This window comes from Ochotona princeps, chromosome 5 (assembly GCF_030435755.1).
Source record: "Ochotona princeps isolate mOchPri1 chromosome 5, mOchPri1.hap1, whole genome shotgun sequence".
Classification (NCBI taxonomy): Eukaryota; Metazoa; Chordata; class Mammalia; order Lagomorpha; family Ochotonidae; genus Ochotona; species Ochotona princeps.
In genome coordinates this window covers 76,294,554-76,316,725 of record NC_080836.1, presented here as the reverse complement: position 1 = coordinate 76,316,725, position 22,172 = coordinate 76,294,554, and the positions used below count along the sequence as shown (strand labels likewise).

The 22,172-nt window shown below is 43.9% G+C and overlaps 1 protein-coding gene across 1 annotated transcript in view; it reads right to left on the bottom strand.

Moving 5' to 3' along the window:
* Nucleotides 1–21,680, bottom strand: part of CASP10 (caspase 10) — a 33,533-nt gene extending 11,853 nt beyond the window's left edge. Inside the window, exons 1-4 of the mRNA XM_058664844.1 lie at nucleotides 21,067–21,680; nucleotides 19,710–19,803; nucleotides 9,209–9,344; nucleotides 5,771–5,862 (exon numbers count right to left, since the gene is read on the bottom strand). Coding sequence (XP_058520827.1) covers nucleotides 5,771–5,862; nucleotides 9,209–9,344; nucleotides 19,710–19,803; nucleotides 21,067–21,404 — 660 coding nt within the window. The 5' untranslated portion in view covers nucleotides 21,405–21,680. The remainder of the gene's footprint in view (nucleotides 1–5,770; nucleotides 5,863–9,208; nucleotides 9,345–19,709; nucleotides 19,804–21,066) is intronic.
* Between the last annotated feature and the right edge of the window lie 492 nt (nucleotides 21,681–22,172).

The following is a 22,172-nucleotide window of genomic DNA, read 5'->3' as shown; positions in this document are numbered from 1 at the left end:
CAGACGGGACTCATAAATACAGTAGGCAGGAAGAGATGTCAACATTGCTCTTAACAAATGATGCATTTAATCTCTTAAGATCATTTACAAAGTGCCCTCCCACCAGCTGGATTCCTTTAGATGCCTACACACCCGCACCTGACACATGGGGACTCAGACTCCATGTCATATTCTCACATGGAATGCACATCTCCCACCTGCTGTTTGCCCAGCCTTTGCCTGTCTTGGATCCACAGGCCATCTGTGGGTCTCCATCACCTCCTTTATAGAAAATAACAAGAACACACTTCTAGAGGGAAACGGAAGGACCTTGTTGAGTGCTGACGTGTAATTGAAGTGAGAATCCTGTGGTTGGAAAAGGATTGCTTTTTCACCAGCATGGTAAATCCTAGATCACACAAAACTCCACAATGGAATCTCAATCTAGGGAAGAGATGTTATGCAGAGCAGGATGCTTGTGGAGTGTTAAAATGTCTCCCCCTTGCTCATTTGTTAGGTGGGCAGGGAAAAAGATACCAAGTGAATTACAAAGTGAAGAAATATCATAGAGGAGCATCCCTAATAGGAGGAAGATGGACACCATGCAGTTCCAGACATGAAGCCCTAAGTCAGATAGAGCATCATGCAGGTGATAGGCTGGCAGCATGCAAAGCTTGAATCTAATCATGAGGAAACACCACACACCAAAACAGAGCCAGATTCTGTACTTTTTATGAAAGGCAGGAGGATTGGCTGCGTTCTTCGACTGTTTCGGTGTCCTAAAAGAGGAAGAAAAGTTGTAGAAATGTTCAAGATTAAAGGACTCTAAAGGGACGTGACAATTACATTTAATATTATATTACAGATATTGATTGGTAAGTATGTCTGTATGCATGGTATTTGCATATATAAAAATATGTGATCCTAAGTTTTGTTCTGGAGAGGAAAAATACAATGAAGAACATTATTGGTTTCATGAACAAAACTAGAAATGTGAAACATCAATTGTACAAAAGTATTGTACAAATTTCACTTTATTGCATGGACAACTGTGTTATACAGCAGTAAAAGAAAATCTTTATTCTTAGCAACAGCACACCAGAGGGAGAAAGGGCCATGCTGTATGCAGCCCACTGTCACAAAGTCTGGAAAAAACTATGTGTGTGGAGGGAAAAGGAGTGAGAGAGCGAGCATGTACATGAGCAACAGCACATCCACGGGGTGGTAAACAGAGCTCTAGACACAGGTTGTCCTTCAGGGGCCCACGTGTTGAGGACTTGCTCTCCAACGTGGTAGCATTTAAAGGTGGTAGCATTTTATGAGCTGGGGCCCCAAGGAGTCGGTTGTTGTGAAAGTCTTATTATCAAGAGCAAGACTGGCTCCTCCCCAAGCTTGGGCTTCCTGTCACACCATCTGATAGCAAGTGTTCCTGTCATTGTGTTGTCACCTGTCTACCCCTGGGTCTTCATCAGAACCAAGCCAACACTGACACCATGCCCTTGAACCTCTGGAACTATGAGCCTTTTTCTTGACAAAGTACCCAGCCTTGGGTAGTTCATAACAGGAACAGCAAACCAACTAATATAATATGTGATTTTTTTATTATTCACAATCTTGCAATTTTTCATTAAGATTGAAATTCTTTCCAAATTCAAAATTTGTAACTCTGAAAACAACATGAAAATAAAGAAACCATGAAAAAAAATTAAGAATAAAAAATAAAATTTCCACAAAGAACCAATTTAGGACACAGGGAAAGGATCTGAATGGATATCTCTCCACAGAGGATATACAGATAGACAACAAGCACATGAAAAAAAAAAAAAACACCAACAGCATTAGTCATGAGGGAAATGTTAACCAAACGCCAATGAGATCCATTAGGACAGCTATTGTTAAAAGCAAATAAATAAAACAAGTGTTGGTGACGATATGTAGAAATTAGAACTCTAGTGCAAAGTTTGTAAACAAGATATAATAAAATGGTGCAGCCACTGTGGAAAACAGTATGGAGTTTCCTCAAAAAAGAAAAAATAACATTACTATATGATCCAACGCTTCCACTTATTTTCATACACCTAAAAGAATGGAAAACAGAGTCTCAAAGAAATGTCTGCACTCAGCTGGCACAATGGCTCAACTAATAGTTAATCCTCTGCCAACAAGTGCCAGTATCTCATATGGGTGCTGGTTCATGTCTTGACTGCTCCACTTCCCATCCAGCCACCTGCTTATGACCTAGCAAGGCCTAGGAGGATAGCTTCAAATCAGCTCAGTTCTGGCCAATGCAGCCATTTGGGAAGTGAGCCAGCAGATGGAAGATCTTTCTCTGTCTCTTTCTCTGTAAATCTGCCTTTCCAATAAAAATAAATAAAATCTTAAAGTATTTTTTAAAGAAATGTTTGCACTCTTGCTCACAGCAGCATCACTCACAATAGCCAAGAGGTAGAAGGAACCTAAGAATCCACCAGTGGATGAACAGGTGCATAAAATGCGGTACAGATACACTGTAGAGTATTATTCAACCATTAAAAAGAAAAAAATCTGAGACACACTGAAACAGATGAAAGTTGAAGACTTTATGCCAAGTGAAATAAGCCAGTCACAGAAGAACAGATACAGTACCATTCCACAGTTATGAGACACTTGTCATAGACAAATACATAGAGACATAAAGAAAGGTGGGGCCCGTGGTTTGGGAGGAAGAGGAGATGGGGAGTTACAGTTTAATGCGTAGAAAATCACAGTTAGAGAAGATGAGAAAAATCTGGAGTGATGTTTACGTGACAATGTGAGTTTATTTAACATTACTGAACCGTGGACTCACAACTGGCTAAGACAGTAAATGTCATGTGTATTTTAGTACCTTACCATAATAACTTTTAATAATTAAAACAATAAATTTGGCCGCAGAGCAGTAGCCTAGTGGCTGAAGTCTTCACCTTGCATGCACTGGAATCCCATATGGGTGCCAGTTCGTATCCTGGCTGCTCCACTTCCCTTCCAGTTCCCTGCTTGTGGCCTGGGAAAGCAGTCGAGGATGGCCCAAAGCCTTGGGATTCTGCACCCACATGGCAGACCCAGAGGAAGTTCCTGGCTTTGAATCGGCTCAGCTCTGAGCATTGTGGCCACTTGGGGAGTGGACCAGTGGATAAAGATCCTTGTCTCTCTTTCTCTCTTTCTAATAAAAATAAAATAAATCTTTAAATATATATATACTTTGTGCCATTTTATTATGTCTTTATCACAGTTTTTCTAAAGCAAGGTAAGTGATCATTTTGCACTATCTATATGCCACAGTTGAAAGCACAACAACCTCTACAGCTAATCTAACTTCTGCAGACAGATGTTGGCATAACAGAGCTACCCAAGTTTTCTGAGAGGAAGTATTAGTCATGCCACATGTCTCCCAAGTATCATGGTCACATTGTGAAGGACAGATTGAGTATGGTAAGAACAAAAAACCTGCGGGGCCTGAGAGGCTCAACCCCCGGGCAGCCATGCGGCCCGAGGGCTCGGGTCCCCCGCCACGATTCCAGCCTCACACAGCCAAGCTTTCCACCACGTACATACGTACATGGGGTGAGCGGCTCTCGGGCGGCCAGTGCACCATTTGGCGCCAGGGTGTGCCTGCTGGCCGCTCGGCCAGGAAGTTCTGGAATTTGGTTTCTTTGATATGCTACATGAGTCGCTCCATGCTGAACCCACAGTGCTCTGAGAATGTGTATTAGTCCTTAAGATTCTCAATGGCAGTTAATCTTCCTCTGAAGAACCTGTAGTCACTTTATAGTGCAGACTGCCAACACCAGTTCATACAAAAGGCAAAATTCCTGGCTTGTCCAGCAGGATACCCCATTACCTGATAGGATGAGGTATCAGCAGAGGGGTCACAGAAGGCAGGACTATGACATTGAATGGCATTCGAGAACCATACTCGGGGCTAGAATGTGTCAGGTATGCGTGGACCAATCCCCTGGAAACTCTGACCCCACTGGATGGTTTAGAAGGGCCGGTGGAGTCTATGCAGGAGGCATGACAGTCTTTGGGGCGCGCTGGGCTGCCCCAGAACAACCTCTGGCATACTTAACACTGGCTGGGAACAGGCCTGGTTGGGGAGCTTGGGAGAGGCCTTGGCTGGGTGGAGCTTACCACTAAGGGGCGCAGGAACTGGAAGGGGGCTGAGTTCTGGTTGGGTCATGTAATCCCTTGGCACAAATATCGATTCGGACTTGACGCACCATGCTGGATTAGACCGCAACACAGTTTGGTGCTCCGGAGGACCAGGATAGATGTGGGACAGACTCGGCTAGGTTTCAACCCCAACTGAGCCATATATGAGATATATGTGGGTATGGACGAGCCGTGGCTGGGCTGAAACTCTCAACAGCAGGAACCAGAATGGATTGAAGAGCGGTGCTGGCCAAAGGACCTGCTAGTATGCGTGAAGCCTGACACCAGGAAGGGGTCGAATGGAGGAATCTGAACAGTTCCTCTCACAGGACACTGACCCTACAAATAAAAGCAGGAAGCATGGAGGTAAACAACCCAGAAGAGGCTTTGGAAAGTGACCCACTGGCATACACTTGGCTCGGGTTGGGGGCAGACCAGGCTGAGTCAGTTCACGTCATCCACTGGCAAGCCCGAGCACTGGAACTGTGTGGGGGCCTGGCCAAGTTTGGTTGCGAAAAAAAAAAAAAAGTACAAAACACAAAATGCCAGGGCGAAATGGCCTATGCCAGTAGGGAATGCAGCACCCAACCAGCACTCCTCCCACTGGTTTAGGTGAGGGACAAGTGTGTGATGGGCAGAGCCGGGGAGAGCTGCAACACTCATTGGTTCCAATGGAGGTCGGGACTCAGAATAGATCCAACCCAGGGGTTACAACCACCAGCTGATAGGAGTGATGGACTGTGGCGGGCACTGTGCTTACTAGCAGTACATGTAGGAGCCTGGACTGGGAACGCCTCAAAGTTTCTTTGGGGATTCCCCTGAACAAAATGGAGGAATCAAAACATTAACCAAGAGAAGATGGAAGATGGAGTAGATCAATCAACCACCTCAGCTATATGCTTCCAGCAGAAAACTGGACAAGGGGAAACTCTAAGATATTCTGTCAATCAGTGGACTCTGCACCAGCCTCATCGTACCTGGACTGTTGCTGATGATATGTTGGAGCTTCTAATTGATAGAGGTGACCCTCTGCTGGCTCTGCCTTCAAACCTGAGAGGGCCTCCCTAAGAGGCCATTGAACTTGACTGGACAGTGGGATGCTGGACTCTGTATGGTGTGAGCCTGTAATTAGGGAATCCCAACGGAACCTGAGCTGTGGTTATGCATCATGGTGAAGGAATTCACCATGGGGGAAGGGTTTGGGGTGAAGGGGGGGGAATCCCAGTACCTATGAAATTGTGTCATGTAATTAATGAATAAAAAAATTAATTAAAAAAAAGAAAGAACCAAAAACCCAGTTCTTGCTCTCTGGGATAGATCTGCCACATGATTTGCAAGGTCCTGGTTCATGCATTTTTAAGAATTTCAAAGTGATGACAGTAGAGCACTAAACAAAGCATACATGCCTGCACAGCCCCAAAGATTGGACACCCAGGAGACTGACCCTGAGCTCCTCCTAAAGCAAAAGAGAACCATGTCAAGGAAACCCAGGACTGTGCTAGAGTCCAAGCACAATTATGCTCTCTTATGCTCACGCTTCATCTTTCTCTTCTTTTTTGGATGTTGGAAGCAAGAGGTAAAACAAATGGTTAAACATTGACCAGCCCATCACTGTACCCACCGGTAAGGCTCCATTGAATTGCTCAATGTCTGACTGGGAAATTATCTCTTCCTCTTCTTGTTGCAATAGCTCAGTTTCCTTGTCTACAGCAGCTGGAAATAAAACCAGACAGTAAAACAAAATCAATTTCTGACTACTTAGCAGCCCAGCAATAACAAACCATCAAAAACAACCATCAAGAGTAATTATTTTAAAGAGGTTGTAAAATTCTAACACTATTTTCATATGAATATCTGCATAAGAGTATGCACCCAAGAAATAAATGTTATTTTTATCAACTATTTTTATTTTTGTTAAAACTGATTCCTGTATGTTATATTTTTTCTTATGATTTTTGTTTTATTACTTTTGTAATTTATTAATTCCTTAAAAGTTTCCATATACTTTATCAAATATGATTTCAGAACTTAACAGTGCTTATTGTGCAAGATAATTATTGAGATCCTTAAAGGATTATCTTAAAAATAATATCAGTGTTCAGATAACAACAGATAGAGAAAGAAAAGGAAAGGAAAGAAAAAAAAAGGAGATACTATTCAAAAGCAATAATTAAATCAATCTGTTACATCGTAAAATAGATTTCCAAGGAGCCGTCAAATGAGCTAGGGTGAATACTCGGCTATGATTCAGACACTGATTAAGGTGCCTGCATCCCACATGTCAGGGCCTGGATTCAGTACTCAGCTCCGGCTCCAGCTCCAGCTGCCTGTTAATGCAGACCCTTGAAGCAGCAGTGACACCCAAATGCTTGGCTTCCTGCTACCCTTGTGGAAGACCTGGATTGAGTTCCGGCTCCCAGCTTCAGCCTAGAAGGGGTAACCAGCAACCAGCAAATGAGAGCTCTGTTTCAATCTCTGCTCTCTCTCCCTGTGTTTGTGTATCTGTCTCTCCTTTTTTCTGTAACTATGCCTTTCAAATAAAAATAAATAAATCTTTAGAAAGAAATGATGTTTTACCTGCTCATATTTATGGGAAAGGTCAGCTATATTAGTGAAAAATAAGCAAACTATTTAATATGATTTGCCTGATCCTAGTTAAGTTTATGTATGATACATATATACATACACAATTGTTTCTATAGAGATGAAAATTCTGCAAAAATATATTTCAAACCATGATTATATCTGGGAAATAAGTTGGTAACTGAGAAAAGAGAAAAAGAGAGACTTTCTCCCTCTATATTCTGTATTACTTTCACTGTTTGAATTTTAATTTGTTATCATTATATACTTTATTTTAAAAACTTTAAAACACTAAGATGAACACCAACACTCAAGAATTCTCTGAACTTCAGCCTACTGGTCTCCAAATCAACTTATGTCCCAATTGCATTCAGAGGACTTGGACTTGGGATCACACTGACCTGCAGAGAAGTTTAAAGTTTACAGCCCTATGCAGTCCTTTAATTTCTCATCTTAAACAGACTGGAACCAAACCATTAGCATTGTAGAAAAATAATATTACTTATTAATAATAATTGACACCCAAAAAAAATCATATGCAAGCAGGTTAGAGACACAAAACTTCAAAATTAGAACTCTTCTTCTGGGGAAGGGAGAAATTCCTATACCTACAAAACTGTATCATAGAAATAACAATTTTTAAAAAGAGAGGTATAAGGCCTGGCACGATGGTTCAGCAGCTGTGTCCTCGCCTTGCAAATGCCATGATTCCATATGGACACCAGCTTGTATTCCTGTTGATCCACTCCCCATCCAGCTCCCTGCTTGAGGCCTGGGAAAGCAGTGGAGTATGGCCCAAGGCCTTGGGACCCTGCACCCATGTGGGAGATCTGGAAGAGACTCCAGTCTCCTGGCTTTGGATCAGCTCAGCTCTTGGCCATTGTGGTCGCTAGGAGAGTTAACTAGCCTATGGAAGACCTTTTTCTCTGTCTTTCCTTTTTCTCTGTGGATCTGATCTGCCTTTCCAATAGGGAAGAATGGATATTTAAACAAAAGGGTGGGAGGGATAGAAGAGTGGGCAGGCAGCCGGATGGGTGGGTTGGTGGGTAAAACACACACACACACACACACACACACCAGGAAGAAAAAACTCTCCTAATAGAAAGCTCAGTCCTCAAGATTCATGGAGGCAATCACTAATTGCATAGAAATTAGGCAACTTCTCCATAATTCAGACATCCAAAACATTATGGTCGCCTGCCTAATGATAACTCATTACAGGAAAACAACATCAGAAAACAACCTCAGTACTCAAAGTTCACCTGCAGGCCAGTGAAATACTCTTTCACTATCAACTTCCTGCTTTTTAGTTCTCACTCAATAACTGCAGGGTCAGCAATGTTTTAATTCTTTGTAACTTTTCCTTTAATTCCTTCAATGCTTCAATTTTGAGATTTTATCAACTTAACAGCAGTATTTTTGTCCCTCACTTTGGATTCACTGAATTCTTAAAGCAGAATTTCCTCTTAGTTTCCTTTTTCAGTCCAAGAAATCTGGTTGACAACAGCTTGACTCATTGTATTAAGCATGAGTTGGGTGTGGCATAAAAATCTCCACAAATATGCATAAAAATCTACAAATATGCCCTTCAGCGTTTGAGTTCCAGCTCAACAATGTAGAAAGACACACATGAATATATAACCTGCTAACCCATGTTTGATTTGTTTCGTGGGCTTCCACCTCCATATATTATCACAGCAAAAACTGTCTTTACAATGCAGACTAGAAAAAGTTCTTCATGAATCCCTTTAACAAATGCAGCCATAAAACCATGAACTGGGGCTCGGCAGTGTGGCCTAGTGGCTAAGGTCCTCGCCTTGATCCCATATGGCCGCTGGTTCTAATCCTGGCAGCTCCACTTCCTCTCTATCTCTCCTCCTCTCAGTATATCTGACTTTGTAATAAAAATTAAATAAATATTTAAAAAAAAAACCATGCACGAATGCTAATTCCCACCAGACAAGCATTTTATAGGGATTAACTCACTCAATTCTCATACAAATCTATGAGGTGCATGTTAGGACTATGCCCACTTTACAAATGGGGGGAAGGGAAACATAAAAAGGCTAAAGAAAAAGCCAGCACATTACACAAGCAGTCCTAGTTATTAGAGTCTTCGGCCCCCACCCTTAACCCTGTGCTATCCTGCCTCCTTCTTTGTTGTCATTTCACTGGAAACAACTTTCTATACTCTCACTACCATAAAAAAAAAATCACACAAGGACAATTATCTAAAACTACTATCTCCCCTTGAAGTAAGCTTTATGGGTGGGAGTGATGCTAAGTTCTTGCTATACTTCCAACTTCTCCAACAGTGCCAAGCATCAAGTGTGCTTTCAATAAACGTGTTGAAGGAAGAAAGGGGAGATTTATGGTTTTCCCAAGAGGACATTAACCAAATGGTGAGCAAACATGGTCAAAATTGCTTTAAGAATTCTCATCATCGGGTGCAAGTCACCAAGTGTCCACTTCTTACCTTTCTCTTTTATATACTTCTCTATTATTCTTGTGAGGCAAGGGGCGACTTTTTTGCAGAGTTCTTCTAGGAACGTCAGATCATTTTCCCGTATTTTACCTTGTTTCTCCAGATAGTCTAAAAACTTCAGAGAGTCCTGCAAAAGAATCCAGGGAGCCACTTTTACCTGTCTAGTGATTACACATTCAAATATTAAACAATTATTAAATAAATCACCTGTGTGGCCACTAAGAACAGAGCTTTGCATTCATGTTCGAAATGTATTTCATGCACTGCAGGGTTCAGTAGTTTAAGAGAAGAGCTCTATCTAAACGAATCTCTTTGTGATCCTATTAATACCAGACACCCTGTATAGATATGACAGGTAGGTAACTCTATACACACCAAGCACAGCATTTGCTAAATAGCAATATCAAAGCAACCCAATGCAGGAGAAACTATCATATTCCTCATTTTGAAGATGAAATGACTGAAGGACAGAAAGGTTTAATCATTTCCCCAAGGTCACGAAGCCTAGAATTGGCTGAGTCAATGCACTCTGATACCAACATCAGTCATTGAGCTATACCACCTCTTTCTCACAACTGTCAGTGTAGAACTGATTATAGGCTCCAAGAAAATTTGGCTTGAGAAACTTTCATATTTGGTATTTTGAAAGAAAAAAATCCCAAAGCACTCCTGGATAGCGAAGAAATCACAAACCAGCTAAGATTCTTTGAAATCTGAATGATCTGTGGGGTGGAAGGCACCATAAACTTTCCAGTGACCAGGACCAGTAAATATACTGATTTGCCTATGAAAAATATATATGTAAACAAAATTATCATGGAGCCCACATTAAAGAGTGCTGAGAAAGTGAGCATCCAATGCCACCATCAGGCTGCAGGCATAGGCTGGAGAGGAAGTCTCCACCCATCACACTGAACAGTTTAAAGTCTGCAAGGGACCAAAGCCTTCTGGGAAGCTAGGAAGAAGATATGGGTACAAACGCCAACCCACACCAAGTGGGAGCTAGATCTCGGTTGAAATGAGAACAAATCATACACACACATCACATGAGCATGTTGGACAAGGGTTGGGATCAAGGACATCCATGGCATGAACAGATCTGTTGTTAAATAGAAGTCTTAGGGGGTGGGCTGGAGAAAGAAATGGATTAGAGAGAAAAGGCTGGCTGAAAGATGGAGTGAAGAAATGACCAAGATCTATCCACAGCAGTGGAAGAGCAATGGTGCTGGACTGGAGAGGCGCTGCTGAAGTCCGTTTTGGGGAATTGGGAAGATGAATTGGAATGTGTGAAGAAATAAGGTAAGAGTCAAAGATGTCTTTAAGTAGTGATATCATTCATTACTATCATCCATCTCTCCCCACCACAAGCTCCACACAAACTACACATGGGAGGCATTCCTGGACTGCTTCATGAAAGATGATGAGAAGCTATGGCTGGAACACAGCATTCCAGGAAGAGAACCAAGGGCAGAAAATGCTGAGAATCTGAAAATTGGCTGTGAGATGGCCCTTGGGGATTTTACCAAGCTGAGTTTCATCTGCTTTAGACTGAAGTGTTGAAATGGAACTAAAAGTTGAGCTAATGAAAGGAGTGTATAAACTATTCCTGCAATTGAGCAGAAAGGGGGAGATTGAGCAGTAACAGAAGGAAAAGGAAGAGTTAAAGAAAATCTGTGTGTGTGTTTGTGTGTGTGTGTGTGTGTGTGTGTGTTCAACCAACCATCCAAGATGCAAACAAGTCAGAGAAACCCTAAAGTTTCAAGTTTCAGTCTTGACTGCTTTCTATCTCATCTGAGACAGAAAAAAAGAGATGAAAAAAAGAGAAAAAAAGAGATGAAAAAAGATATGAAAAAAAGAGAAACCTGAGCTGGAACTGGGGATGGGCCGGCTGGGCCAGACTATAGCACCCACGGGCAAATGCTGAGGCAAGGCAGGCCATGCCAGACCAGGCTGCGGCACCAAACCAAAAACGCAAGACCCAAGGGGGAGGGGGCATTCCCCTGCTGGATCACCATTCCTGCTAGAAAACGTGAGCTGGGATGGGGGCAGACCAGGCCTGACAGCTACAACACCTATTGGGTCTCATGTGACCTGGACCAGGGAAAAGCCAAGCTGGGTTGACTGTTCCTACTGATGCAAGCGTAAGTCAGAGTGGGTGTGGGTTGATTGGGGTCTGCTACAGCATCAGCTGGCAGATGCTGGCTGGCGCTGGGGGGCTAATTCTGTCAAGCCAAATTGCAGAACCATCTAGAGAGTGCATGATCCAGGATTGGGCCCAGTAGGGAAACAATGGGCATCTCCCTCTTGAGTTGCCACTCTGTCTGGTGAGCATGAGAACAAGGAATGGGGCAGGCAGGCATGGCTAGACACAGAGTAGTACCCATCAGCAGGTGTGTGGGCAGGATAGTGGGCCTGGTTGGGTTAAACTAGGCTTCAATGCCCATTGACACGCAGGAGAGCTGAATGGGATGTGGAATAGACTGGATCAGTCTGCTGTACATACTGGCAAGCACATGAACCAGGGCAGGGAGCGGGCCTGGTGGGGGTTATTGAGGGTCATTCTGATTAGGCTGCAGCTCCTACATGGTTTACATGGCCAGGTGTGTGGTGGGCAGGATCTGGATAGGCTCCAACCCCCATTGGTTTGTGTAGAAGACAGAGCTGGAAACAGAACTGACCCAGCAATTGCAACCACCAGCATATGCATAGGCTGATTGGGGCAATTGTCTGTGTTGGACCCTGTACTAGCAAGCACACGTAAGAATCTTGTCTGGGATCACTTCTGACAAAGTTTTTTTGAGGATCCCCCAATTGAATTGCTGGACTCAGAACCCCAACCATGAAGAGAATTGCAGGTTCCATGGTGTGAACATGGAGTGCATGTGTCAAAGCTGAGCCTCCTCAGATGGAGCAGTGGACAGCATATCCAGGTGCACATGGAGGATATGGTAGTACACTAAAGCCTGCAGAGGACACCTGGTACCACAACAGAGGACAGAACAAATTGATCAACTAGCCCAGCCAAGTGTTGGCAGTGAAAATCTGGGCAAGTGGAGATGCTAAGGTGGACTAAGCCAGCCAGTGGATTTTGATATTTCATCGTGCTTAGAATGGCAAGACCGGCAGTAATTCAGAACAGTTGAACTATCGAAACCACTTGAGGAGTGCCCTGGGAGAATGCCCCACATCGGAAACCCTGAGATGGTTGGGAGGTTGGGTGGGACTTCTCCCTTTGTCTCTTACCTTCCCCTAGATACAGGAAGGAGAAAGGAGAATGTGGAAACAATAGTCTTACACACTTTTCTGTAGCCCTTGACACTTTGAGCCCTAATCAACTATGTAAGGATCATCCAAAAAAAAAAAAAAAGTCCCATAAAAGAGAGAGAGAAAGAGACAGAAACTTTTCAAGAAATTCCATAGACAGGGAAGAGGAACTAAATGGAGTATGCATGTTGCCCTTGCAGCCTGGGACAGCTAGGGCTGGGCCAGGTAACGACACTGGACAGAGGAGTGGAGAAAGAATCACTGGAGTGCATCAGTGAGGCACAGGGATCAGAAGGTGCCCTCCTCACATAAAGTGCACAAGGCGTTACCAAGGTGACGCGCAAATGAACTTTGTACCTCGAAACAGAAACTCACACATCTTGATAACAACCCAATAGAATGAAGAAACAAGGCTGAGTGATTCCGGAAGCAATGGTCAAAATTCACATCACTTCATGAAGTTTCTTAGATGCTTAGAAAATGACCAAACACACACACACACACACACACTCAATTTACACAGAGCCTGTGCACTACTGCAGTTTAGGTTAAGCATTAGCAGGAAACATCTGCCAGCTCTTGTTTTGCTAAAAAGCCAGTAGATTTGGGTGTGGCTTCCTTTACCTCCTGCATGCTCTGCCAAGAGTGGATTTGCTGCTAGCTGGTCAGGCATATGAGGATGTATGTGAGCTTACATGGGTCAGCCTGCTATCAAAGAGGTATCCCTACCCAGCCTGCAAGAGACTTCCAGGAAAGACTGGAAATTTGAGTGCTTTCCCTCTTGACTAAAGGTGTTTCCTCCAGGGCACAGTGCAATGGCCAACTGGCTAAATCTTTGCCTTACATGTGCCACAATCCCATATAGGTGCCAGATCTTATCCTGGCTGCTTCATTTCCCTTCCAGATCCCTGTGCCTATGCCCTGGCAAGGCAGTTGAGGACTGCCTAAATCCTTTGGACATTACACCCATACAGGAGTCCTACAGGGAGTTCCAGGCTCCTTCCTGGCTTTGGATCAGCCCAACTCCAGCCATTGCAGCCACTTGAGGAATGAACCAGTAGATGGAAGATCTTTCTATCTGTCTCTCCTTCTCTCTGTAAATCTGACTTTCCAGTAAAAAATAAATAACTCTTTAAACAAGCAGCAAAGAATCAGGAGCTTTCTCCAAAGGCTAGGAAGCAACTGATAGGTGATAAAGTCTTTCTGAGGTCCCATGACAGGAAACATAGCCAGATTAAGCCAGGTGGGAAACTCCCCTAGGCTGGAGATCATATTTTATTTCCTGTGAAAGGCTGGCCTAATAGTAGAGCCCAGAGGAAACCAGCCCAGAGGAAACCAACCCAGACCAATCTTGGCCATGGTTGCAGAGCCGGAACTGGGATATGACCCTGTGATCATCGGGGATCTAAGAAGGAAGTGCAGTTTTCCTGTATTTGGCCTTATCTGTGCCACAGCTAAGCCCAGGAACTTCCCCTTTCACTGTGGTACTGAGTGAGAAAAACCTAGACAGTGCTTTGGCTGCTTGGGCAGGGCATAAGTCGGATCACTCAGGGGTGGGCCATAAAAGGTAGGCCTGTGAAATCATTTGGTCTGGCTCTGTTAAGGAAACCACAGGCTACGGAACTCAAAATTCATGAACTCTTCTGCAACAGGTTAGTTTGAAGTTGATAATTTTGTGTTGCCCACTAGTGATATTATAAATAACCAGATGCCCTTGGCAGAAATAAGTATCATCATATGTAAAATAATAAATAAAAATTTAAAAGATGATGGAATAGGGAGGCAAACATCTAGGGCACTTCTGACCCTGAACTTGATTCTGTAGCTACAGATGTCTAGCAGCTGCAAAGCAAAAGAGAAAAACTCATTGCCAGACTTTTCCTAGAGGAAAATGTGCAGTGCTGAGTGTGCCAGGTCCTCCTGTAATAGAGCTGCTTGCCTCTCCCCTCACCTCCCACCCCTTGCTACCCCATACCACTACCACCCATACCACCCCCCATTCTCCCCTTAGCTAGACGAGGGTACAACAGTAAGGAGAGGACATTTTACTGATAAACCCAGACACTTGGAAATTTGGAAGAGGATACCCCAACTTGGAAGATACAATAATCAGAAACACCCAGAGAGTTTTGCAAACTGGTAGGATTCTCCTCTGGTATTGACATTTGTTACATTTAAGGCAGATAATTGCAGTGCAAGCATAAACATTGCAAACATGAGTTTTACACACTGAAATTATATGGCAGAATTCCAATAACCTTACAGTACTTTTTAAAACATTATCTTTTAAAAAAAATCATCATCTCAGGGATGCTGTGGCATAGTGCCCTAATCTTCCACTTATGGGACCAGCATCCCTTATGGGTGCTGGTTCATGTCCCTGCTGTTCCACTTCCCATCCAGCTCCCTGCTTATGCCCTGGGAAGACAGCAGAGGATGACTCAAGTCCTTGGACTCTCGCACCCATGTGAGAGATCTGGAAAAATTCCTTACTCCCAGTTTTGAACTGGCTCAGCTCTGGCCACTGAGTGTCGCCGACCAGCAGTGACACTACCTATAAGGCACACTCTGGGAAAAGCCAGAACCGCAACCTGACCCTTAATTGCCAAAAGCGGCTGCTTTTATACTCTTTCTCCGCTGCTTTTCTCCATGTACTTTTCTCTCCGTAGGTCTTACTGCTTTTCTAGCCCTCTCTGCTTTTTCTCCCAGTATGCCTTAGCTTTTCTCCCCGAAGATCTTAGCTTTTCTACCCCTCTCTGCTGCCCCTTTCTTCTCGTTCTTCTTATTGCTTTTAGCGGCTGCTTCTATACTGCTCTCCACCAGTCACTTCTCCCCAGGGGTCCACTTGGCGCTACCTGATAGGCCAGTAGCAATGACATAATCGCAGCGAGGGCATCAGCCTATCCCTGTGACTTCCTGTTTACCTGCTGACGAGACCAACCCCGCCTCCTGGCCCTGGGCCAGCTGCCATCCTGCAACAGCCTTTCATGTTCATCTGGGCCACTCTGGCACCCAGCTCCCTACAATTGAGGCCATTTGAACCATGTACAAATGGATGAAGAATCTCTCTTCTGTCTCTCCCCTCTATAAATCTGCTTCTTAAATAAAATAAATCTGGAAAAACAGTCTTTAAAAAAGTCATATACGAAAGTACACACACACACACACACACACACACACACATGTATTTTCTAGCTCTGAGCTTTGGGAAGAAAAAAAAAAACAGAAGAGGAAATATCAACCTGGGGGCATTGGGCATCTTTTAGCACTTGTCTGTGGTTCAGAAATAACATTTCTAATTCGATAAAACCAAGCCTTTTAGAGAAATGATAGAATCCAGCACTGGGAGAAAAAGTACATACAATGAACCTGGGACATCATTACAGGGCAGTAAAGGTGTGTGAAAATGACAAGGATTCCATCAAAATGATTCAAGACCAACTTGAAGAGGCTGTCACTGGACCAAAACGAGACAATTTAAACTTCAATCAGAACAGCTACAGCAGACTGAAAACCCTCATATATGCTTAAATCCATTGAAAGTTTTCATGTGATTTTCTAAAGGGTCATCTTCTGCTAACGACAAGAAACCAATTAACCATCTTGACAACTGAGTAAGTAAATGAAAACATCAAGAATTTACGGGTGGGAGCAGCACGGTAGCCTAGTGGCTAAAGTCCTTACCTTGCAAGTACTGGGATCCCATATGGGCATCGGTTCATGTCCCAGTTGCTCCACTTCCCTTCCAGCTCCCTCCCTGTGGTCTGGGAAAGTAGTCAAGTACCACATAAAGTCATGGGACTCTGCACCCACATGGGAGACCCAGAAGAAGCCCCTCGCTTCAGATCAGCTCAACTCTGGTCATTGTGGCCACTTGGGGAGCAAACCAGCAAATGGAAGATCTTTCTGTATGTCTCTCTTTCTCTCTGTATACCTGCTTTTCCAATAAAAATAAATAAATTAAAAAAAAAAAAAAAAGAACTTACGGGGCCTGGCACCGTGGCCTAGCAGCCTAAAGTCCTCGCCTTGAACGCCCCGGGATCCCATATGGGCGCCGGTTCTAATCCCGGCAGCTCCACTTCCCATCCAGCTCCCTGCTTGTGGCCTGGGAAAGCAGTTGAGGGCAGCCCAATGCACTGGGACCCTGCACCCGCGTGGGAGACCTGGAAGAGGTTCCAGGTTCCCAGCTTCGGATTGGCACAGCACCGGCTATTGCACTCACTTGGGGAGTGAATCATCTGATGGAAGATCTTCCTCTCTGTCTCTTCTCTCTGTATATCTGACTTTGCAATAAAAATAAATAAATCTTTAAAAAAAAAAAAAAGAACTTACGGGGTTGGTGCAGTGGCTTAGGAGGCTGATCCTCTACCCGTGACACCAGCCCCCCATATGGATCCTGGTTTGTGTCCCAGCTGCTGCACTTCTGGTCCAGCTCTTATTTATGGCATGGAAAAACAGCAGAGGATGGCTCAAGTTCTTGGGGTTCTGTACCCATTTGGGAAACCTGCAAGAAGCTCCTGGCTTCTGGCTTCAGATCAGCTTAGCTCCAGCTGTTGTGGCCATTTGGGAAATGAACCAACAGATGGAAGACCTCTCTCTGTGTATGTATATATACATATACATATATATATATACATATACATATACATATACATATACATATACATATAATATCTAGGTAACAAATAATAGACAAGAGGGAAACAAAATGATAGAAATTTAATATCTTCATTTTGCAACTGCAAAATAATCAACACAATCACTCACCACATGACAGCATTTGTTAGGACAGACCACCTTAAGTACCTTAAGATCATAATGGACCTGGAAAATTCTTATTGCCTCATATCTTTTGCTCTACCTTTTCTATGTTAAGATACATAAACATTTAGCTCTGTGTTAGAATTGGCTACAATACTTAAGACAGTAACCTGTTACACAGAAGCAATGTGGTATACCACATAGCCCACATTATAAAGTAGGCTGTACCATCTGGGTTTCTGTAAACACACTCTGTGGTGTTCACACAAAATTGCCTAATCACACATTTCTGAGAAAGTATACTTTCCTATGAAACCACATGTGACAGTATATAAAATTGTTGAACATCGGCAGTTGCTAATGTCAAGAGAACCAGGCATTTTGTACCTTCTGATAAAAGCATGTGACACAGGAGCACACAAAGAGAACTCACATGGCACATTATAAAGTATCATTTTGCCTAATGCCCAAAGTTAATGTCTTGGGGTCAACATGATAGCATAGCTCATTAAGCCTCTGGCTGTGATGCTGACATCTCATATAAGCACTGGTTTGTGCCCTGGCTGCTCTACTTCCCATCCAACTTCCTGAGAATGGTCTGAGAAAAGAAGTAGAAGATGGCCCAAATGCCAGGGCCCCTGCCACACATGAGGGAGACCCAAATGAAGCTCTTGGCTTTGACATGGCTCATCCCTGGCCAGTGCTATCATTTGAGTGAATCAGTGGATGGAAGATCTCTCTTTCTCTCTCTCTTTCTTTGTAATTCTTTCAAATAAATAAATATTTTTAAAACATTTTATTTTCAAATTTATGTATTTTATTTTTAATAAAATAAATTTGAATAATTTTATTTAAAATTAATTCTTGAATTAAGTAATGATTTTAAAGGGATTGACCATATAAATCATGTATGAAACTTTATGTTTTCTGTCATTTGTCAAACTTGTGTTCTGTTGATTGTCGTGGATGTTTTTAAACAATAAAAAAGCAAAAAGATAAGAAAAAGATATTATAAAAGGTATATAAGACAAGAAGTCCAGAGCTTCCAGAGACCATGTGAGGAAGAAGAGCAACACATTTGAAGGTGCTGTAAGTAGCTCTTGGCACATCCCCAGCAACGGTTGACATCAGCACTGATTGCAAAGTCTACACTGCACATGTGCAGCTTCCTCAGAAAGACACGGTGGGAGAAACCACATGCGCTCATCCATTCATGCTTCATTCAGATCGGCTGAGCATCAGCTCATCTCAAAGGCACCACATGCTGGGCTCTAAAGGTGAGGAAGACTCAGCACCAGCCTCAAGACACCAGGGTTTGGGAGCAAGGAACCCTAAGCAGGCAGGCCAGTGAGAACATGGGAGGCTGGAATTCCAATTCCTGAGGGCTCTAAAGGAAGGAAGAGCAGAGCGGAAATGACTCCAAGATTGTAGTGAAAATGGAATCAACCACGTTGGTCTACAGAAAAATGTCTGATGAACTGCTCACATTGTGCTTGTTGGACTGACTTCACATGAAACAGCCTCCTGTGGGGCAAACCTTTTATTTGTCAGTAATGTCAGTGGATTGGGGAAGATGGCCCAAGAGCCTTCTCAGAAGTTAGACAGTGGGCTCGTGTATGTCCACTTTGTGACTACATTTCTTAACATCCCCACATGTTTCACAGCTTCTTTTGCATGATCAAAATTAGATAATGTAAAACTTCAAAAAGTAGCAAGCAACACTATGTTCTAGGGTACATTTTGAAACTTGGTCCCTTCTCAAACTAACTAAAATCTTCCTCACAAGTTGTTGGTGCAGTAGAAAGCATAAGATCTTGAGGCTTAGAAAGGAGGTTTACAGCTCCTTTTCTGCATTTAAATTTAACTACCAGAACAATTAGTTGATAGCCACTATGTTAATATCCAGTGAATCGCTAGTAACTCCAAAGGCCTGCACACTCCTTTACAAAACACATCTCAGTGCCATCTCCTTTGACTTTCTCAAACATTCTACAGGGGAGACGCCACAAAGCCCCTGCAAAAGACTCCCGGACTACCTCAGATTATTCTCACCTGGTTGTTGTTTACCAGATATGCCTTGAACAGTTCTACATACTAAAACACAGGGGGTGTCAGCAACAGTCAGCATTGAATTCATGGTTGCTATAGTAAATACACACCTCATGTGAATACCTTATGCATGTTACTTCATCTTATTAGCCCCACAATCCTAGAAGGACACCCAGGACAATTTGACATGTAAGAAGACAGAAGCCCAGAGTGCTTCGGTCATTTGCCCACACCACAGATTGAGTAGGAGAAAGAGTGTAGAATCCAGGCCCATCAGACACAAACCAGACATTTTAACCCTGGTAAGTTGTGCGTACTGTGAGGAAGAAGCCTCCATGGAATCCCCTTCCAGCCTCCTCAGAGTCACTGTCAAACAGCACAGTGCTCACATAGCCCCCAGGCTCCGGGACACACTCACCATCTCAGACTTGGGCAGTGACCCTCCCAGAAGGAACTTCATGCTGTTTAAGGTGTCTGCACTGATGCCTTCTGACAGGTCGTAGAGCATCTTTCTAAGACATACACCCAAAATGACAAGTAAATTTTCATACTTGCACACATCAGTCAATCAAGCATTTTTACACATGTTATCTGGCATGTGAAGGATCAACTTTGGGAGTAGTTTAGAGATTTGAAAACAACTCTGAGTTTCCAAGGTGCCCACTAACATGGCAAGCTGCCAAGGCATATCTCCAGATTCTGGGTCTAGTGCTGCTTTCCAACACATTAGGAAGACATACCCAATTTCAACCCATCCCCCACTCCCACCATCTTTGGGTCCCCTCCTAGAAATCCAACATTAATTTAGATGTCCTTGTGGGAGAAGACCTGAAGGCAGCCAATACTGGATTGCCCACCACATGTTGAAAAAGGACTGGGACAGATATTTGCCACATATTAAGACACCACTTAGAAAGCCCACATCCCGTATCGGCTCTGGTGTGCTGCCATCATACACCCTGGGTGTCGGCAGGCAATGGACTCCAGTGGTGGGTCCCTGTCACGTGGGCAGTGCAGACTGAGCTCTGGGCACTGGGGAGTTGAACAGTGGGTGGAAGATATCTCTGTATGTCTGTCTCTCTGCCTTTCAAATAAGTAACTTTTTAACATAAGGGAATCACAGCAATGTCAAGATTGCGATATCATCTATAACCAGAAAAGCTGAGTGTCTCGTTCCCAACACCAAATCCCTCAGATGTTTAACAAACAGAATGGATTTCCAGAATTCATCATTCCTTAAGCTGACCAAGAGTCATCCATGTGCTGAAGGACTTGAAGGATTCTAATCACTAAGCCATGAGATACTTTCAGAGGCCAGCATTGTGGCATGGGGAATGAAGTCACCACCTGTCTTGCTGGTATCCCCTCTCAGAGAGCTAGTTTGAGACTCAGGCTGCTTGGTTTCCCATCCTACCCCTTGCTAATGCACCTTGCATTCGGGATGGGAAGAAGCAGTAGAAAATGACCCATATACTAGAGTCCCTCGCACTCATATCAGAGATCCTGATGGAGTTTCCAAATCCTGGCTTCAGCATGGGGCAGACCCGGCTCCTGGCTCTTGGCGGGGAACTGGGGAGTGAGTGAACCAGGAGATAAAACAACTCTCTCTTTCTCTCTCTCTCTCTGTCTCTCTCTCTCTTTCTCTCTCTCTCAATCTCTCCCCCTCTGACTTTCAAATAAATTAATTAATTAACTAAAAAAAAAAAAAAGCCCAGTGGCTAGAAGGAATGTGAAACAGAGACGCCTCCTCCCAGCGGGTCCCCTCCCGGCCTCACCTGAACAGAGGCACCTTCCTTCGCGTGGGCAGCAGACACTCCACCAACTCTTTGCTGTACCCGAGGTGCTGCAACAGTTTGATCTGCTTGATGATGTAGAGGAGTTCCGCGAGGAAGAAGGTATTCTGTTCTTGCACCAGCTCGTAGGACAAAAGGAGCTCAAAAATATCCAAGGCCGAGTCCGCCTGCTCCAGCTTCTTTTTGCTGACCAAACCCAGGCAGAGAAACTTGAGGCTTTCCACCTCTTGGGCCCCCAGCTGTGAATCAAGCTCCAGAAGCAGCACACGCAGGTTTTCCCGATCCAAGCTGAAACTCGGTCTCCAATCTCTGGATGCCATGGCCACCCTGCGAGAGGCAGAGAGGGCTCAACACGCGTGAGGACCAGGAGACCCAAGTTCACAGCCCCTTGCTCAACCCCAGCTTCCTCTCTCCTAGACAATAAACATTCCAGGAAGTCTGAGAAATTTGAGGCTCCTCCAATGACCAGCAGCCCAGAAAACCGATCCCAGCATCCCCAGCATCCCCCAGCACTTGCAAGTCTCGGTTAGAAGGCTTAAGGGGGATTGTTAATCAGAACTCAATTTACCCTGATTTCTTTTTTTCATTTCCTTTAGAATTTATTTATTTATTTATTTATTTATTTGAAAACTCGAGTCAAGGATGGGACCAAGTTGGGGGGAGAGCTTCTGTTGGCTGACTTACTGCCCCAGATGACCATAACAACAAGGGCTGGGCCAGGAGTTTTTCATCAAGTCTCCCACGTGGGTCAGAGGTAGGAGCCCAAACACTTGGGCCATCTTCCGCTACTTTCACAGGCCCCTAAGAGCAGTTAGAACTGAGAGTAGAGCAACCAGAGCATGAACTGATGCCCATATGTGATAAGTGCCATGGCTCAGTGGTTAAATCTTCGCCTTGCATGTGCTGGGATCCCATACAACACCAGTTCACGTCCCAGTGGTTCCACTTCCCATCCAGCTCTCTGCTTGTGACCTGAGAAAGCAGTCAAAGATGGCCCAAAGCCTTAACACTCTGCACCTGCATGGGAGAGCTGGAGGAGCTCTGGCTCCTGGCTTCAGATTGGCTCAAGTCTGAGCATTGTAGCCACT